General features: G+C 36.5%; 1 protein-coding gene across 1 annotated transcript in view; it reads left to right on the forward strand.

The window, feature by feature from the left end:
- Positions 1 to 6,765: 6,765 nt before the first annotated feature.
- SHISAL1 (shisa like 1) overlaps positions 6,766 to 15,429 on the forward strand; it is a 12,485-nt gene continuing 3,821 nt past the window's right edge. The window contains exons 1-2 of the mRNA XM_026050329.1: positions 6,766 to 6,836; positions 11,346 to 11,559. Of these exons, the coding sequence (XP_025906114.1) occupies positions 6,770 to 6,836; positions 11,346 to 11,559 (281 nt within the window). The 5' untranslated portion in view covers positions 6,766 to 6,769. The remainder of the gene's footprint in view (positions 6,837 to 11,345; positions 11,560 to 15,429) is intronic.

A 15,429-nucleotide genomic window follows, 5' to 3' on the forward strand; every position in this document is an offset into this window, starting at 1 on the left:
AGTCAAAATAGCCAGGCTTGAGAGTTTAATCTAGCAACTGGTTGCATACAATCGTTCAGCATCTTTGTCTGACTCGAGAATCTAGATAGCTAACTGAACTGAGATTTGTCAGCAAATAAGTAGAGTTCATTAAAAATAAGGATTCTGGATGGCCGTAGTAAGTTTTTGTCAGCTGCTTATGCTGATGTAGCATACATGAATGAGAATGTACACAGATTTCAGTCTTTCAAAAAAGCTAAATGCAGCTCAAAGCATGAAGAAGGGCAGCAGAAGGAATTTTGCTTTCAAAAACTGAAAACATACAATAATTTGTAGCTGAAGTTAATTATTGACATCGGTAAATCATCACAACAACCGTTCTGATGTTGTTTTTACACAGTTGACCATCTTCAAGAAGTAATTTAGGTATTTTTTCCCAAAATGAGATCTGTTGTTTACAGTGAAGGGACAATTATAGGACAGATAAAGATCCTAAATTTTTCTGACTTTTGTCAGTAATCAGTAAAACAAACACTTATCCTACTAAGAACAAATATTTAATGAAGAAGCAGAAGAAATTAATCACCTAAACAAGAAATTAATCACCTAAATTTTATCTGGAATGCTGCAGCAGTTATGTTATAGTAAAGTATCCTTACTAATGCCTTCATGACGGTGAGGGATTAGGTTGCTGATCAAGATTCATGTTAAGTTAGGGAAGTTTCTCATCACTTTATTTTTGTGAGCAAAAGGTCCGAACGTAGCAGTGATTCTCTAAAATTAGGTAGACTCTTAAGGAATCCTTGACTTTAGGTCAGTCTTCTGGGCAATGAACTGTGCAGCCAGGGCAGGCACTGTAAAAATCCTTTGCCATTTGCATGCTCGTCATCTGTGCCTCAGACTCTGCTGGTGTAGGGTAGAGTGCAATGGCTAACTAAACATACCAGCAAAAATTAAAGGGGTAAAAGAGAATATAAGAAGAAATACTCCTATGTATTTTACTTTATGTTGTCCTTTTATAGCTACTTGCAGATTTGGGAGTCAGTGATTGAAATAATACAAACTAGTTCATATTTACATTTTTAAAATCCTTTACAATAATACAAACAAAAATTATAAAACCATAAACATTAAAATGTATTAGAAATTATTAAAAGAAGAGAAGGAATTTTGTAACTAAATTATTGTAATATAAACTTCATCTTTAGCAATACTGAAAACAGTTACATGCACTTCCCTCAGTTGGGTAGAGACTTGCACTTACATGCTTAACTTCAAGCATATAAATGAAGATGTTTTGGGGGAAGAGATACAGAACAATTTTAATCCTGCCCTTTGTTCTCATAGATTTTCTACCAGTAATTCCTTTGTATAGGTCTGTTTTAGTCATTTCAAATGAGACAACTGTCAAGTAAGATCTGTGGGTCATAAACATTTTCTTTTGATGCTCTTGTAGTGCAAAACCACATTTATTTAAATAATCAGGTTTCCCTTCTTGCCAGTTAGGTTGCTGCCTTTGTTATTAGGCTGTGATTTTATTGCAGTAGCAAACATTAACTGGTACGAGATGCAGTTTTCATCCTCATCTAATACATGAAAGCAAGCAGAGGTGGATGAGAAGTTAGGTTCATATCACAGCCTTCCGTTTTCCACTTAATTTTAAGCACCTTTCTCAAACCTTGCATCTGCATTGGCCACGTTACTCAGATCCTTAGTGATGGTCCGCTCCCTCCTGGTCGTTCTCCCTCTGCAAGCAGTGCATGGGGGAGCAGCCCTGGCCAGTGTCTGAGGTTAGTAAGGGTGTAGCAAGGAGGACAGCAGAGAATAAGAAGGGATTTTGGAGATCGGAGCCTTTTTAGGTATGGTTTAATCTCGGAAATGACATCCTCGCTCAAGAGACTGCAGAAGCAAGTGTAGGGAAGCCCGTCACAACAACTGGCACCCTGGCATGGCTTCCCAGAGCCAAGATACTGGCCCTTGCTAAACTTTGAAGGCCTGAAATAGTTGAGTGTAAAGAGAGAGACATCTTTAGTTTTGTCACATGCAGGGAAACATTTTTACCCATATAGTTATGTCTGTCTGTAGATGTACCTGTCTCACTGTACCCTGGCAGGCCCACATATGTTTAGATTAACACGATAAGAATTAGCAGAAGCCATATGATGAAGCCAACTGGTGAAACAGCTCATCCTAGAGACCATCTCTAGGCATGTCAAGGAAAGGAAGGTGATCAAGAGTAGTCAGCATGGATTCACCACGGGGAAGTTGTATTTGACAAACCTGACAGCCTCTACGATGGAATGACTGGCTGGATGGACGATGGGAGAGCTGTGGCTCTTGTCCACCTTGACTTAGCAAGGTAGACAATATAGAAAATATGTTCCTAAAAGAAGGATTATAAGATCTGGAAGTTGTTAGCTTAAGAAAAAGACTGAGTTAAGATGTGATAGCACTTTCTGTATGTATTAATTAAGGTTGATAGAGAGGTTTAACTGATGCATCTGCAGGCAAATGGTTGTCCAACTTTATTGAGGATATGGTAGACTTGAATTGTAGCAAGGGAACTACAAGTTAAACATGACATTAGATGAACACTGGAAGTAGATTGCCCAAGGAGGCTGGAAAAAAAAAATCTCCAATGATGGAGATTCTGAGAAACACAGATTAGATGACTTCTTGGATTCTTACTGGCCTATTGCTCTGTTATTCTATACAGAGAAGTGACTTGAGAGAGAGTGCTGATATATTTAGTAAATGCTCTTGCTAGCACCTTTTGTTCTTTCTAATAACAAAAAATGCAAAATATGTAATGTCTCAAACTTCTCTCTTCTAAACGTAGCTTTCCTTTTTCTTCAAAGTAGAAGAAAAGTATTTCTACATAAAATCTTCTTGCCACATGAAATGGCAGCTTCTTTTTTGATCCCAGTAATTCACGGATACTCTCCTAGAAAACAGCTAGATGAAACCATAAGGGTAACTTACCAAAGTAATTGCAGCGTTTGACTAAAAAGCAAAATATGGCAGATCTGACATGTAGAATTGATCACTGCACCTAGAGGACATGGTGAAGAGGGAGGGTAAAGGAAGCAAGCTCAGCTTCTGTAGCCATGGTGAGATTAGAAGCTATAGCACAACCAAAAGCTCAGTCTGCAGACGCAAAAAAGCTGCCCACTTTTATCTTCCTTTAATGTCTATTCTCTCTGATTATAACGTTGCAGCAGCCTCCCTTTGAATTTTGTTCTCCTTATATAATTTACTGTCACATCTTCTGATAGGGCAAGCAATGTTCCTAACACATGCCTTATTCCATGGCATGATAGCAAAGCAAAGGACTGTTATTTCCATTTCGCATTAGAGATGTTGAAACACAGAACAAACAACATAAAACAAAAGCAAACCTTTATGCTGCAATTTCCTAACACCAGATACTTGTGATTGCTAGCAGGGGAGATTGCAAGACTGGTGGTCAAGGGATAGGGAAAAGGATTCTCCTTCCCACGACAGAGACTGCAAATAAGTTTAAAATGCTGGAGGAATTAGTGTCTTGGACCACCTGTCTAATCAGTGATTTAAAGAAAGGAAAGCCTAGTCTCTTAGCTTCCAGGTCCTTCATCTTCTCCACTGGATTTGTCATATGTTGTTCAAATTTTATTTCTTCCGAAGAAGAAAATCTTCCCTCTTTCCTTCAAACATTGTTCTCTAATTTTCAAGCCTCTAGTCAGTTATGGTTAACCCTAACCACAACAAATTTTTCAGCTATGTCACTGCTAATTACCCTGTTCCCATCTCGCTTCAGGTTTGTTGGCCTGACATTAGGAAATATTTTGTGTGATTTAAGCATTTTATTTTACTCTGCCACCTGTTCTGCTGCCTAACAGTTTCACCTGGTGGATTCAGCTCTAAGTGGCTCAGACAGCTCAGTGACAACACACTAATGATGACAGTGTTAATTGGACAACAGTGTGCTTAAGAAAGGGAGGAGAAGAAGTCATGCAGGGAATGGTTAGAGTTGTGATTCTCTCTTAACAAATGATCATATTCTGTTTAATGATCGCTCAATCACTAGTTATAAAAGTTATAAGTGCATCTCCATATCATCACAAACATATATATATATGTGTGTGTATGTGTGTGTATATATAAAAAACTCTGTGTGTGTGTGTATATATATAAATATATATATATATATATATATATATATCTCTTTCCTGACTCTGATCGTGTGAGTTGGCACATTATTAAAGACTTGGATTAAAATGCCAAGTTGTTGATAGTTCTATTGAACATAATTAAATAAATCCTTCCTCCCCTTCCCCCAAAAGCTTCTAGATTTCTGTGTACAATAGTGATTAAAAATTACCAGTAAGAATCTGCTTTTTAAAAAGGGCACCTTATTTCCAAGCAGATTCAGGCTTTTCATGATCGATCTGTTATGTTTTCTCCCTGTGCTTGTTGCTGGGTCAAATTGTGTGCTGCTAAGTAGAATATTTTACAGAAATCTACTCTGCCAAGGTCCTATTAAGCAACCTTCCTCAACAATATTGAGAGAGATGAAATTTCCTTTCTGTAGGCCCAAATGATATGCATCAATTATATTATTCTCCTTAATTATTTATTAATTGGGTTCTATATTAACCATCCCATTAACATTCTCTAAATCCATCTCAGGCTCACAAGCCTGTAATTACTTGGATTATCCCATTTACTGCTCAAAATGTCGTTAGTTTTCTTCAAGTGCTCTGAAAGCTGCCACAGTTTCAACTCCAAAATAACTGAGAAAAATATCTGCTCTGCTAAAATAATAGGATACAAATTACACAAAATTGCAGAATTCGAATTCTGAATCTTAGTTTCAGCTCATTAATGTCCTGCTAAATAAATGTTGGAATGGAAATACTAAGTCTCAGCTATACTAAGTACTGTCTTTTCCAAGATGCACAGCAGAAGTGCTTATTGATCAGTTCTCTTTTTTTAAGAACTATTGAATCTAATGTTTCCCTACAGTAACGGATCACTATCAGAATCACTACAGCTTTGATTTGTCCAGGGGAAAAAAAAAACTTACTCAATTTACTCTAAACAGTATTGGCAATACTTGGCTCTTTTTATCTGTTCGCTTTCTCGATTAAACTTGTAAATTCTTAACCTCTTGCTTATAAGCAGTAGTATCAGTTAAAAAAAAATCTTTTTTTCCTATTTATGCCATTTTAATTGTAAATTTGCTTGATATTTCAATTGAAGTGATATTCCTTTTGAAAAAGAGTTGCTTCTTTTGTTGCACGCTTAGTGAAATATTCTTAATCTGTTTTGTTAGCGTTCATAGTTTTCTGTATGATTATATTTTCTTCCAAGTGTTGTGGTATCTAATGTTTTGCCTTTAGAGGATCTGACTCATTTTAGACCTACAAATATTGTAGTAGTTTGGATTTCGCTTATGTTTGCAGATAACAAATGTAATTTATTGTATTTCCTTGTATAAAAGTTACCACTGAATTTTAGCTTTCTGCTCTGCTTGTTTTCAGCTGCTAAAATAACTTGTTACAGAATCTATAATCAGCAATCTGTTGTCTATAAAAATTTAGTAGGTAACCCCATCTCCATGTATGTTACTCAGAATATAGTTATTCATGGTGGTGCTGATTTTTCTTTTTCCTCTTTATTGCATACAGGTGCAATTGTCTTGGCATTGTAGTTCAATTCAGTAGCCTGCAGAAGACCCCAATTAATACATTGCTATTATGGCACTGATTTTAGAAGCATCTGCTATCGTATTGATTGCTCTTGAGCTGTCAGCGTTTCAGAAACAAGCAATATAATTTTTGATTTAAATTGCCATTTTTCTGTATTTTTTCTACGTTGCGTATTTATAAGCACCTTCAGCTGCTTTTGTTGTTTTAACAATCCAAAAATGTGACAACCCCAGCAGCCTTCAGTGTTACCAGCAAGGTGGCATTTCTTGTCTTAAATGAGCAAGTCCAGCCTTTCTAGTTTACAGCCCAAGCTCACAAATTCCTATGCAGACCATTAAAGTACCTCTTTGTCATCTTCTGCTATCAGGGTGAGATCAGGGTGCTGGATCCCCTAGCTGTGGGGCTGTTCTTCAAAAAACTAGGATAACCTTTTATGACTGCTTGAGCCCAATTGTGAGGGAGACATGAGGAAGCAGACAGAGGAAGGCAGATAGCAACATCTAAGTATACATCACATTGCACTCTCATTTCCAGGAACACAAGAAAAAAGAGTAATTCCAATAAATGCTTCAGTTCTAGTGAGGATAAAAATTAAGAGATGTTCCAAACAGCTTAGTTGCTCAACCCACTTTCTGAACGATTGCACCCTCTAATGGGGTAAAACAGAGTGGCTTTCAAAGCAAACTTTTTTTCTGGTTTGTATTCTTCCAGTTCTTACAAGCATAGGACTTTCATTCACATTAGCAATAAAACAAGCATACTCTTCCTGAGTTGAGATTACAGGAAAAGTATGAAAATCCAAGAAGAACTTCATGATTCATCTCTATTCCTTACTAATAAAAGGTGTGTAAAGGTGTGTTTCATGGTGAAATAAAGGGAATTCTAACAAAATCCTTGAAAAGGGAATTTATTTCACTTCTAAAACTCAGTTCAGGAAAAAAAAGCATGCTATGTTTTGTTTTTCATATTGTATGAAGTAGCTTCAGCCTTGTGCAGAAGCGAAACTTTGAATAAATGAAGTTGAAATGAAACAGACACTTAACCATGATGTCGTGTCATGTTCTACAGGTAATTCTCTAATGGACCAATGAAAGTCAACGATGACAAGTTGTGGTCAACAGCCCTTGAATGTGCTGATGGTTCTGCTTTCCTTACTCTTGTCAGCAGGTAACTTTTGTCTCAAAAATATACCTTTCAATAGTTCAAATTTAATCCTCGGTTACTTCAAAACTAGTCAGACCAAATGAATTGTTCATTGAGTAATAAATAATCAGCTAGTAATTGGAAGCTAGTGTTTGAAATTCAATTCAAAAATCAGTGGAAGAAGGCAAACGTAATGGGACACTGACAAGGAAAAGCAAACTGAAATTTTAAAATTTTTTATTTCAAAAATACTATTTAATTACTCATCTTGAAAAAAAAAGTCTGCACCACTATTTTGCTAAATGACCATTTCTTGAAAGTAGAGCAAAAGACTTTCTATTGAAAACAGGCCAAATAGGGTCTCAATTGGACATTTTTGTATACACACACAGGAGTATGTATGAGCAGGTAAAGGACTGGAATTGGAAATTCAGCTGTTCTTGTACTAACTTACATCACATGTGACATATAGTTATCCTGCATACATGTAAAAAAGCACGATGTGTTACACAAATAGGATGTCATTTTCCTAATCAATATTATGAATAGAAGATGAATTCACGTGACCAGGGAGTGGGTCCAGAGTTTTCCTTCTATATATTTGCTTGTTCTTCCCTAATTGTTTGCTGTTACTGCCCGTGCAGAAATCCTCTAGTCATTACATTGAGAATTAACAGTCCTACAATTATTAGTTGCCTTTTTCTTCAGGAGTTATCTGAGACATTAAGGTTTTCTGTAGTGATGGATTATTTTTAATAGAGGGTTCTGAGTCCAAATAATTTGGTCTTAGAAATTTTGTGTTTCTAGCACAATCTCTTCTACCCTCCATTCTTAAGGTGCTTTAAATTCAGAGAGATTTAGTTTTATGCACCATTCCTCCTTATTCATTTCCGCATCCTCTATACTCCTTCATACTCCAGTAACAATAGTGTACTGTTACCCTTAGAGCACTCAGTATTTTTTCCTCATTCCCTAGTTTAACATTAAATGCATTAACATACATTTTGGTGTCAGCAGTCTTGTTGTGCATTTGCAAGTGTTCTAGTTGAGTTTTATTATTGGCAGTTCATTTTTCAGAGGTAATTGTCAAGAATCTTTCTGTTAAAAATATAATATTAACAATTTAACCACTGCTCTGCCTAATCTGAAAATGCTGTCGTGATTTTGCAGTCCTTCCACTGATACCCCAATGCATGGCGCTGCATCCCTAGTTATGTAATACCTTCTGCTGTGGGCTAGAACCAGGGATAGCAGCCTCTTCGTCATTTTTTCAGGATGAAGTCTTTGCAGAAAGCTGTTTTCCTGGTCCATAAGTGATTCCAGTAATTCAAGAGGAATTCAGTGCATATAGCCCAGGAATCACACAGCACAAATCTTTTCCAGCAGTTTCAGTCTTTCTGGACTTTCTGTTCATTTTCATTAGATTTCCAAACCCTTCCCATTCTTTTTAAGGAAATTCTAGTGGAGATCTCTTGAGATTCCACTTCTACAAGCATTTTCCTTAGCACAATTTAGATGCCTTTGCTCCAGTTGAATGGGACCCCAGTATTACACTATGTGAGCAAACAGTAGTAGTCAGTCACTGCTTTATATACACTTGTTCCCTCAAACATATGCAAAAGCAAGTGTTCTGACTTGGCTTTGTCTTAGGAGAAGCAATAAGCTGCCTTTTAAGTGCAGCTTCTTTATTTGAAGCTAATTACGTAGAATTTTTACAGTTTGACTATATAAATGCCAGAAATTTGTCTTTGTAAACATGTGCCTTACCTTCTCACTGATTTTCAGTTATAAGTATGCTATTAGCTGATGTTCATTACTAGCATGTAGAGTGCAGGCTTAATCTGGAATCACTTTTCATGCCAACCTAACTCTACTTCTTGGGGATTTTGATTACAGCAATAGGTAGGTGTGAATTTAGACCCTTGCTAATTTATACCCCCATTTTATAAGCCGGCACGAATATAAAATATTTGTCCAAGATGCATCAGCTTCCAAGAAGGAAAGCTATTGGGTTCATGCAGCAAGAATGGCAGAATTACAGAATACTGCTGTTCCCAAAACGTTTCAAACATCATTTTTAAAATGAAATGAAAACCTAATAGCAATTACTTTTTGACTTCACTAGCTTTAAAGACTTCTGTCTGTAAGACCATGCTTCACTTCCAAACTCTCGATGTGCAGACTTTATGTATGTTTATATGTATGAGAACTGCACTTAATAACTGGAAGTATAACTATCGTTAGCTCCACAAGACACAGTAAAAGTTAAGACACAAGTAACAGACAAGTTCCCAGAGCAGCAGTTTTCAGGGCCTGCTTTTCTTTGCATCAGTGGCAGCAAGCAGTAAAGCAAAAGAGTTAGTTTAGACACCAAGCTGGTGGCTCAAAATTGCTTTGAATACATATGGAAAATTTATAATTACCAGCCACCACTGAAAACTTGGACAAACTTACTAGTTACATTAAATTTTAATCTGTAATACACAGATCTAACTAGAAGTAGATAGGAAGGTGATGTCAAAGCTTCATGTACATTATCTGTTTATTTTTCAAGTGGAGTAGATAAATCTTAAGATGAGTGGAAATCAATCATTTGAAGTATGACAGACTTCTCTCGAAATCCATGTGAACAGAGATAGGAGGATCTGTACTAGTAACCTTCTCTGTAATAGATATTTCAAAGATAGTGTGAGAATTTACACAGACAATCCACTTCAAAAACAGTTCTCTCCTTTGCAACAGGCAACTTGGATCCTTTCAGTCCCACTACTTGTATCACAGAATTTCTGTAGCAATGAGGCTTTCAAGTATTCAGACTGGCTTCGTACACAGTGAGACTGAAGTACACTTATTTTCAGAAAAAAATACTCAGTAAAAAAATGTTCTTTGGTTGCTAGATTTCTGACTCCCAGAGCAAACATAGACAGCAAGTAAAAATAGGCAGATTACAATAAATTGATTTTTCCCCCACTGACTAGCAAATTCAAACCAAAGTTCAAATACCCTGCTACATGTTTTCTTGTGTGTGTCTTTCAATAGCTGACACACATTCTAATATTTAAGTCCTTGATTAGCAAAACATCTTAATCACAGACTTAATTCATGCTCTGCCCTGACATTATCTTCCATTCTCCCTCTCTTCAGTAGCCACACTTCCCCAAGCTTTCATCCCAAAGAGAGGAGAGGAATTTTCCTTGCTAGAGAGTTTTTCCACCGTCTAGCACAGTTGTATCTTCTCCTGTAGCATCTGTACCTGGTCGTTGTCATGGAAGGATTAGATGGATACTCCTAGATAGTTTTAATAAAAATACTGTGTGTAAATATCACTACTATATCACTACTGAAGTGCAGTGTGAAGGTTGCCACCTCACTTATATTGATGAAGTCTAATAATATGATTTAAAATCCTACTCCTTGATCTTGAAGAAAGTTACACTCCAACATCAGGTAGAGGTTACCTTGCCCCATCAATTTGTATGACTGTACAAAACGAGGTCACTTTACTATATGTTTGTTGACTTCAGGGATATTTTGACCTTTTTCCTGGTGGTGATGACTAGTCAAACCATGTGTCATGTTTAATATAAGCAGTTAATGCATGCTTTAAAACTGGCAGCAAATATTTGCAAAATGCCTGAGGCATTTAAGTGCTTAATCATCTAAATGCCATTTGATTTGCCATAAAATACCCACGTTTGGACAGAACAGGAATCAAATCTGTCCCATATTTAAGTCTGATCATTAAGCAACAGGATCAATCTCATATTTTTGTTAGAATTCAAATACGTATCTGTAATAGTCTGCAAAGTCTGCATTTGGAGGATATACATGGAGAATTTTTTTTTCAGGAAAACTGATAGGGAAATCAATGTGACATACTTATGGGAAAAATGTTTTTGAAAGATGTAATAACATGAGAATCCAATAAAGAAGAAAAGCAGGAATGTTCAAGAAGAGCGGTATTTCTCTAACAGTTCTCTAACAGTTGCAAATTTAAAGTTGTTCAGGTCAATTATGCTGTTTCATACTTACTATTTTTTAGCAGAGTGATCCTTGTCAAAGAATGGCCTTTACAAGAGAGGAGCTATTTTTGATAGTGACTATAAATCAAACACTGCCCAACATTAATTGCAGTTCTCATATAGGCTTATAGCTATAATGAAGCAAACTCATGAAGATAAAATATGAACATTATTTGTTTTTTATGGGTATCTGTATATATAAAAGAGCAATGCAAAACTGTTTCCTTAAATATTTTTGTGTTCCTTGGTGTGGAGGGTATTTCTCTTTTTTTAAAAAAAGAAATAATAATCAGAAACAAAATAATAGTAGAAGTCAAAATTTTGCAGAACGCTGGATATTTTAAGCTTTTAATGCTGAATACAATGATGTTCAAATCTTGAAACATCTCATTAAGATTTTTTTTAGAAATTAATGAGTAATTGTTTAAGCTTGACCGAAGAAAAATTACAGTTCACAGCATACAGAAAACACGAGTGACGCACTAAACCAATATCATTCTCTGTTTTACAGCACTGTCTGCACATTTTCGGGTCTGCGAGCCATACACAGACTACAAAGGTCGCTACCACTTTGGTTTTCACTGCCCACGTCTTTCTGACAATAAATCTTACATCTTTTGCTGTCACCATAACAACACAGTATTTAAGTATTGCTGCAATGAGACAGAATTTCAGACTGTTATGCAGATGAACCTAACAGGGAACGCAGATGGATATATGCATAAGTAAGTAAATGAGTTTTGAAGTACTCTTCACTAAACTGTTCTTGATCTAATAACATACTCTTAGGTGTTCTTAATGATGGAAGCAATTAGAATAATTGTACATACATAGAAACATTGCTAGAATGTTTTTGCTATTACAGACATTTTCTAAAGGACAGGATATATTACCTTTGCTTTTGCTATAGACATTGCTAGGGGAGCATGGATGTAAAAGTTATAATAAAATTTATCTCCCTCACGCCAAACTAATCCAAGCTATGTTGAATGTGCATTGGTCAAAACATACCACAAAACTGTCAGTAGGGGGTAAAGGGAGTGAGGTGACATAGCCCCTACAAATCTGAATGTTTTGCATGGTCACTATTTTGAATTTCTGCATGTTTTGTATAAAAATTTCTTGTAATCACTGACCTTTGGGAATAGGATGTACTTGCTTGTATATCCATGTTGTATGGTCTTCTCGCCTGCTACCTGAGATACTTTGCTATACATGAATATGTCCTATGCAAATCTGGATAAGCAAAGGCTTATAAATATCAAGTAGATCTTCATTATGTTTGCATAATTATGATGCCAAAGTCTTCACTTGTGATGTATGTCCTTTTTACTGTTTGATGTTCTGGCCATATTAATCCATTGTGATTTCTATGGTGGAGAGGGCAGCCTTCATCTGGTGTAAACCCTCAGGTTCAGTTTCCAGTCTACTGTTTCCCCCTGCCATTTTATTCTGGTCTTCAAGCACTCCAGAGGATGGAGAGGGCAGATGCAAGATGACTACAATTCCAGTCTATGCATTTCTGGCTACTACAGGGATTTCAGTGCTGCCTTCTGCCATGCAAAAGTTGGTTGGGCTTTTGTTATTCTTTTCTATAGAAGCAGATGCGAGGCTCCTGGATCTACTGGAATACTGATGTCAGCTATTTGAAAGCAGTATGGAGCTGTGTCCAGCTGCAGCCAACTTACAGACAGCTGTCTTCCTTAGCAATCTTCTCTCCTACAGCTTGGCCTAGAAAAGCTTGAGCCTTGCGTAGATACAGAAGCTGTACTCTGAAACTTCTTTACTTGTAGAAGTGACATTCAACCAGTCATACTGGTATGAAGAGGCGTTTTATACAATGTAGTATAAAAGAAGGATAAAAATAGACTCTACCCGCATACGATACTTTCAGACCAAGTTGTTCCTACACATGTTACAGCATGGTTAGCAATGCACTTGAGGTCTAACTCCTGCCTGGGCCTTGCAAAGCCTTAGGGAACATCATGGGAACTGGTGGGTATCCAGCACTGGGTTGATGCTACAGGTCCAACAGGAGCAGTACAGGTAATTTGGTATTCTCTGGGGAAAGATATCTATGATCTTCATGAGTAAGATCCACCTTCTGGTCTGGAACAACTCACAGAGTGTTTACACATGTGTCTTCCAGAATACTTTTGGGAGCAGTATCTACACACTGATCTTTTTCCAAGGCAGATGAAAACAGGCTAATACAATAAAATATTTTTCGAGGTGTAGCACAGAGAGGTGTAGGAGGGAAGCCAATGTTGCCTACTTGTAACTTCCTGAAATATCACCTTTTGGTAAATCAATCAGGGGGAGGAAAATGGAGAGGGGCTACCTGCCACCATTGAACTCTCCCAGTGCAGTGAGGAGGAGGGAGAAAAGTTCTCCTCATTCTGAAACTGGTAGAAGATTTCCCAGGAATTTCAGCCATAGGATGGAGAGGCAAGACTGTGGTAATAAGTATCTTATTAGAAATTAAATAAACTTAAATAATCATACATGTTAAATAAAATCAGTATGTGGTAAGTATGTCCAGGATTCACTTTATAGTAACACCCTCCAGTGTGCTTTATGAAACAAAGTCAGCTATTTATTTAGATCTAATTTCACACGCCATCAAAAAAGATATTTTGGTGAAACATTTTGCATTTGTACCTGTAGAGAATGAATTAGGATATGAGAATAGCAATGAACTGAAAAGAAAAGATTATAGCTTTAATGGAACAGTGATTCAATGTTGTTGTTTGGTTTATTTTTCCCCCTAGACATTCTTATGATTATCAAAACACATTTCTTGTTTTGTACAGCTGAGGGAAAAAATTAATGAAGTTACTTGTAACTTCCTTGTCATGGTAAGGATGAAAAAGCACATTAGTCTTCTGCAGTTGCATAATTTATCTATAGCCAAGGTTTTTTTTTTTTCTATTTTTCCAGAAGTAAAGATTCCTATGACTTTGTAAGTGGAAATACTGGGCTATAGATAGATAGATAGATTTATAGATGTATATCTTTGTTATCAAGCAGATAAATCAGCTCATAATATTTGTGAATGTCAACAGTTCATTTAGTAATAAATATAAAAATACCAGTAATGTATAACAGACAGGGAAAGTTCTGCCATCCAAAGTATATTTGCCTGAAATTTTGTCTAATACTTATTTTTTAATAATATTCACTTGAATCTACTAATTTACACTCTCTCAAATTAACTATTAGACACATTTTGATGGGTTTTAACAATAGTTCTGTGTAAGAGGTTCTTAATCTGCTACTGGGACAGCATTAGGACAGCCTGTAATGTACCCTTTTTTTTCCTTATCTCTTATTCTAGTGTTTCAGGGCCAAATGGCTTTTGCACACTAAACTACAACTTTGCAGGGGAAGGAATGTAGGGACAGAATATCACTATCTTCTCCTTGTACAGCACATATCCTGCAGAACTGGCATTTGCTTGAATGTCTCCCAGAAAGAGAGACATATATATATCCCTAGACATATTGACTTATCCCTTTAGACATATATCCCTAAAATATGTAATTTAACTGGGAAGCGCTCTTAGCTATACCATGATGATTTCTCCAGGAAAAAAACATTAGGTCAGTCAAATGTCTTTCCCTAATAATAAATAATAATAATAATAAATTTCATAAGCTTTTATGTTAAAAGTGCATAGTGCTTCTCAGCAATATAAGTACCAAGGGATTTGCTAGGCATGTGACTATATATTTGCTCAGGACATCTGATATGTGCTTCTATAGCAAGTAATAGTGTTGTTTAAGAAGAATAGGAAAAGAAGCAGCTTCCATGACCGTCTGCCAAAATATGTAATTTTGCAGCTGTAGAATTCTGTTTGCAAGTGTTTTGATGTTTTTTAAGACCCTAATTCCCAAATGAATTATCTTCTGTTCATGTAAAACATACAAAAATCAACACATCCTTTTTAAAAATAGCCTAGGCCAAACCTGCTTGTCATCCATCTCAAAAAGTTAATGAAATAGTTGGACAGAATTACATGAGTAAGAATAATAAAAGCAACTGTCTATTTTCATTTTTGTGGAGGGTTGACAGAGAAATCCAAGTAGAATTCTGTAAATGAAATAGGATGAGATGTGTAAGAAAAATATTCCTGTTCTCAAAGGGCCCAATTCAAGGTTCCCTGCAGTCAGAGCAAATCTTCCCATTACATGAATGGGCTCTGCAGCAAGTCCATACCTTGTCTACAGCATGCTGTGTCTTCACAGTGTCAAAGTGTCTTAAAATCATGGTCTTCTAGCAGGCAATAAAGTAATGAGCTTTTCTAAGAGATCCATGAAACAGAGTCTAAAAGGAAGTTGTTATGTAATGTTTACTCAGATTTAGCTTTCATATTTATGTGCCAGCAGAAGCAGAGAACTTTGAAAGCCATTTTATACAGTACCAAAAGATCTGCTGACCCTAAGATGATGGCCGCTCGCCATCATCTTTCAAAGGTCCTGGAGAACGGGGGAGGTGCCGGARGACTGGAAGARAGCCAAYRTCACTCCAGTCTTCAAAAAAGGCAAGAAGGAGGACCCGAGTAACTACAGGCCGGTGAGCCTCACCTCCATCCC

The sequence above is a fragment of the Nothoprocta perdicaria genome, unplaced genomic scaffold (genome assembly GCF_003342845.1).
Source record: "Nothoprocta perdicaria isolate Ctin4 unplaced genomic scaffold, notPer1 scaffold_68, whole genome shotgun sequence".
Lineage (NCBI taxonomy): Eukaryota > Metazoa > Chordata > Aves > Tinamiformes > Tinamidae > Nothoprocta > Nothoprocta perdicaria.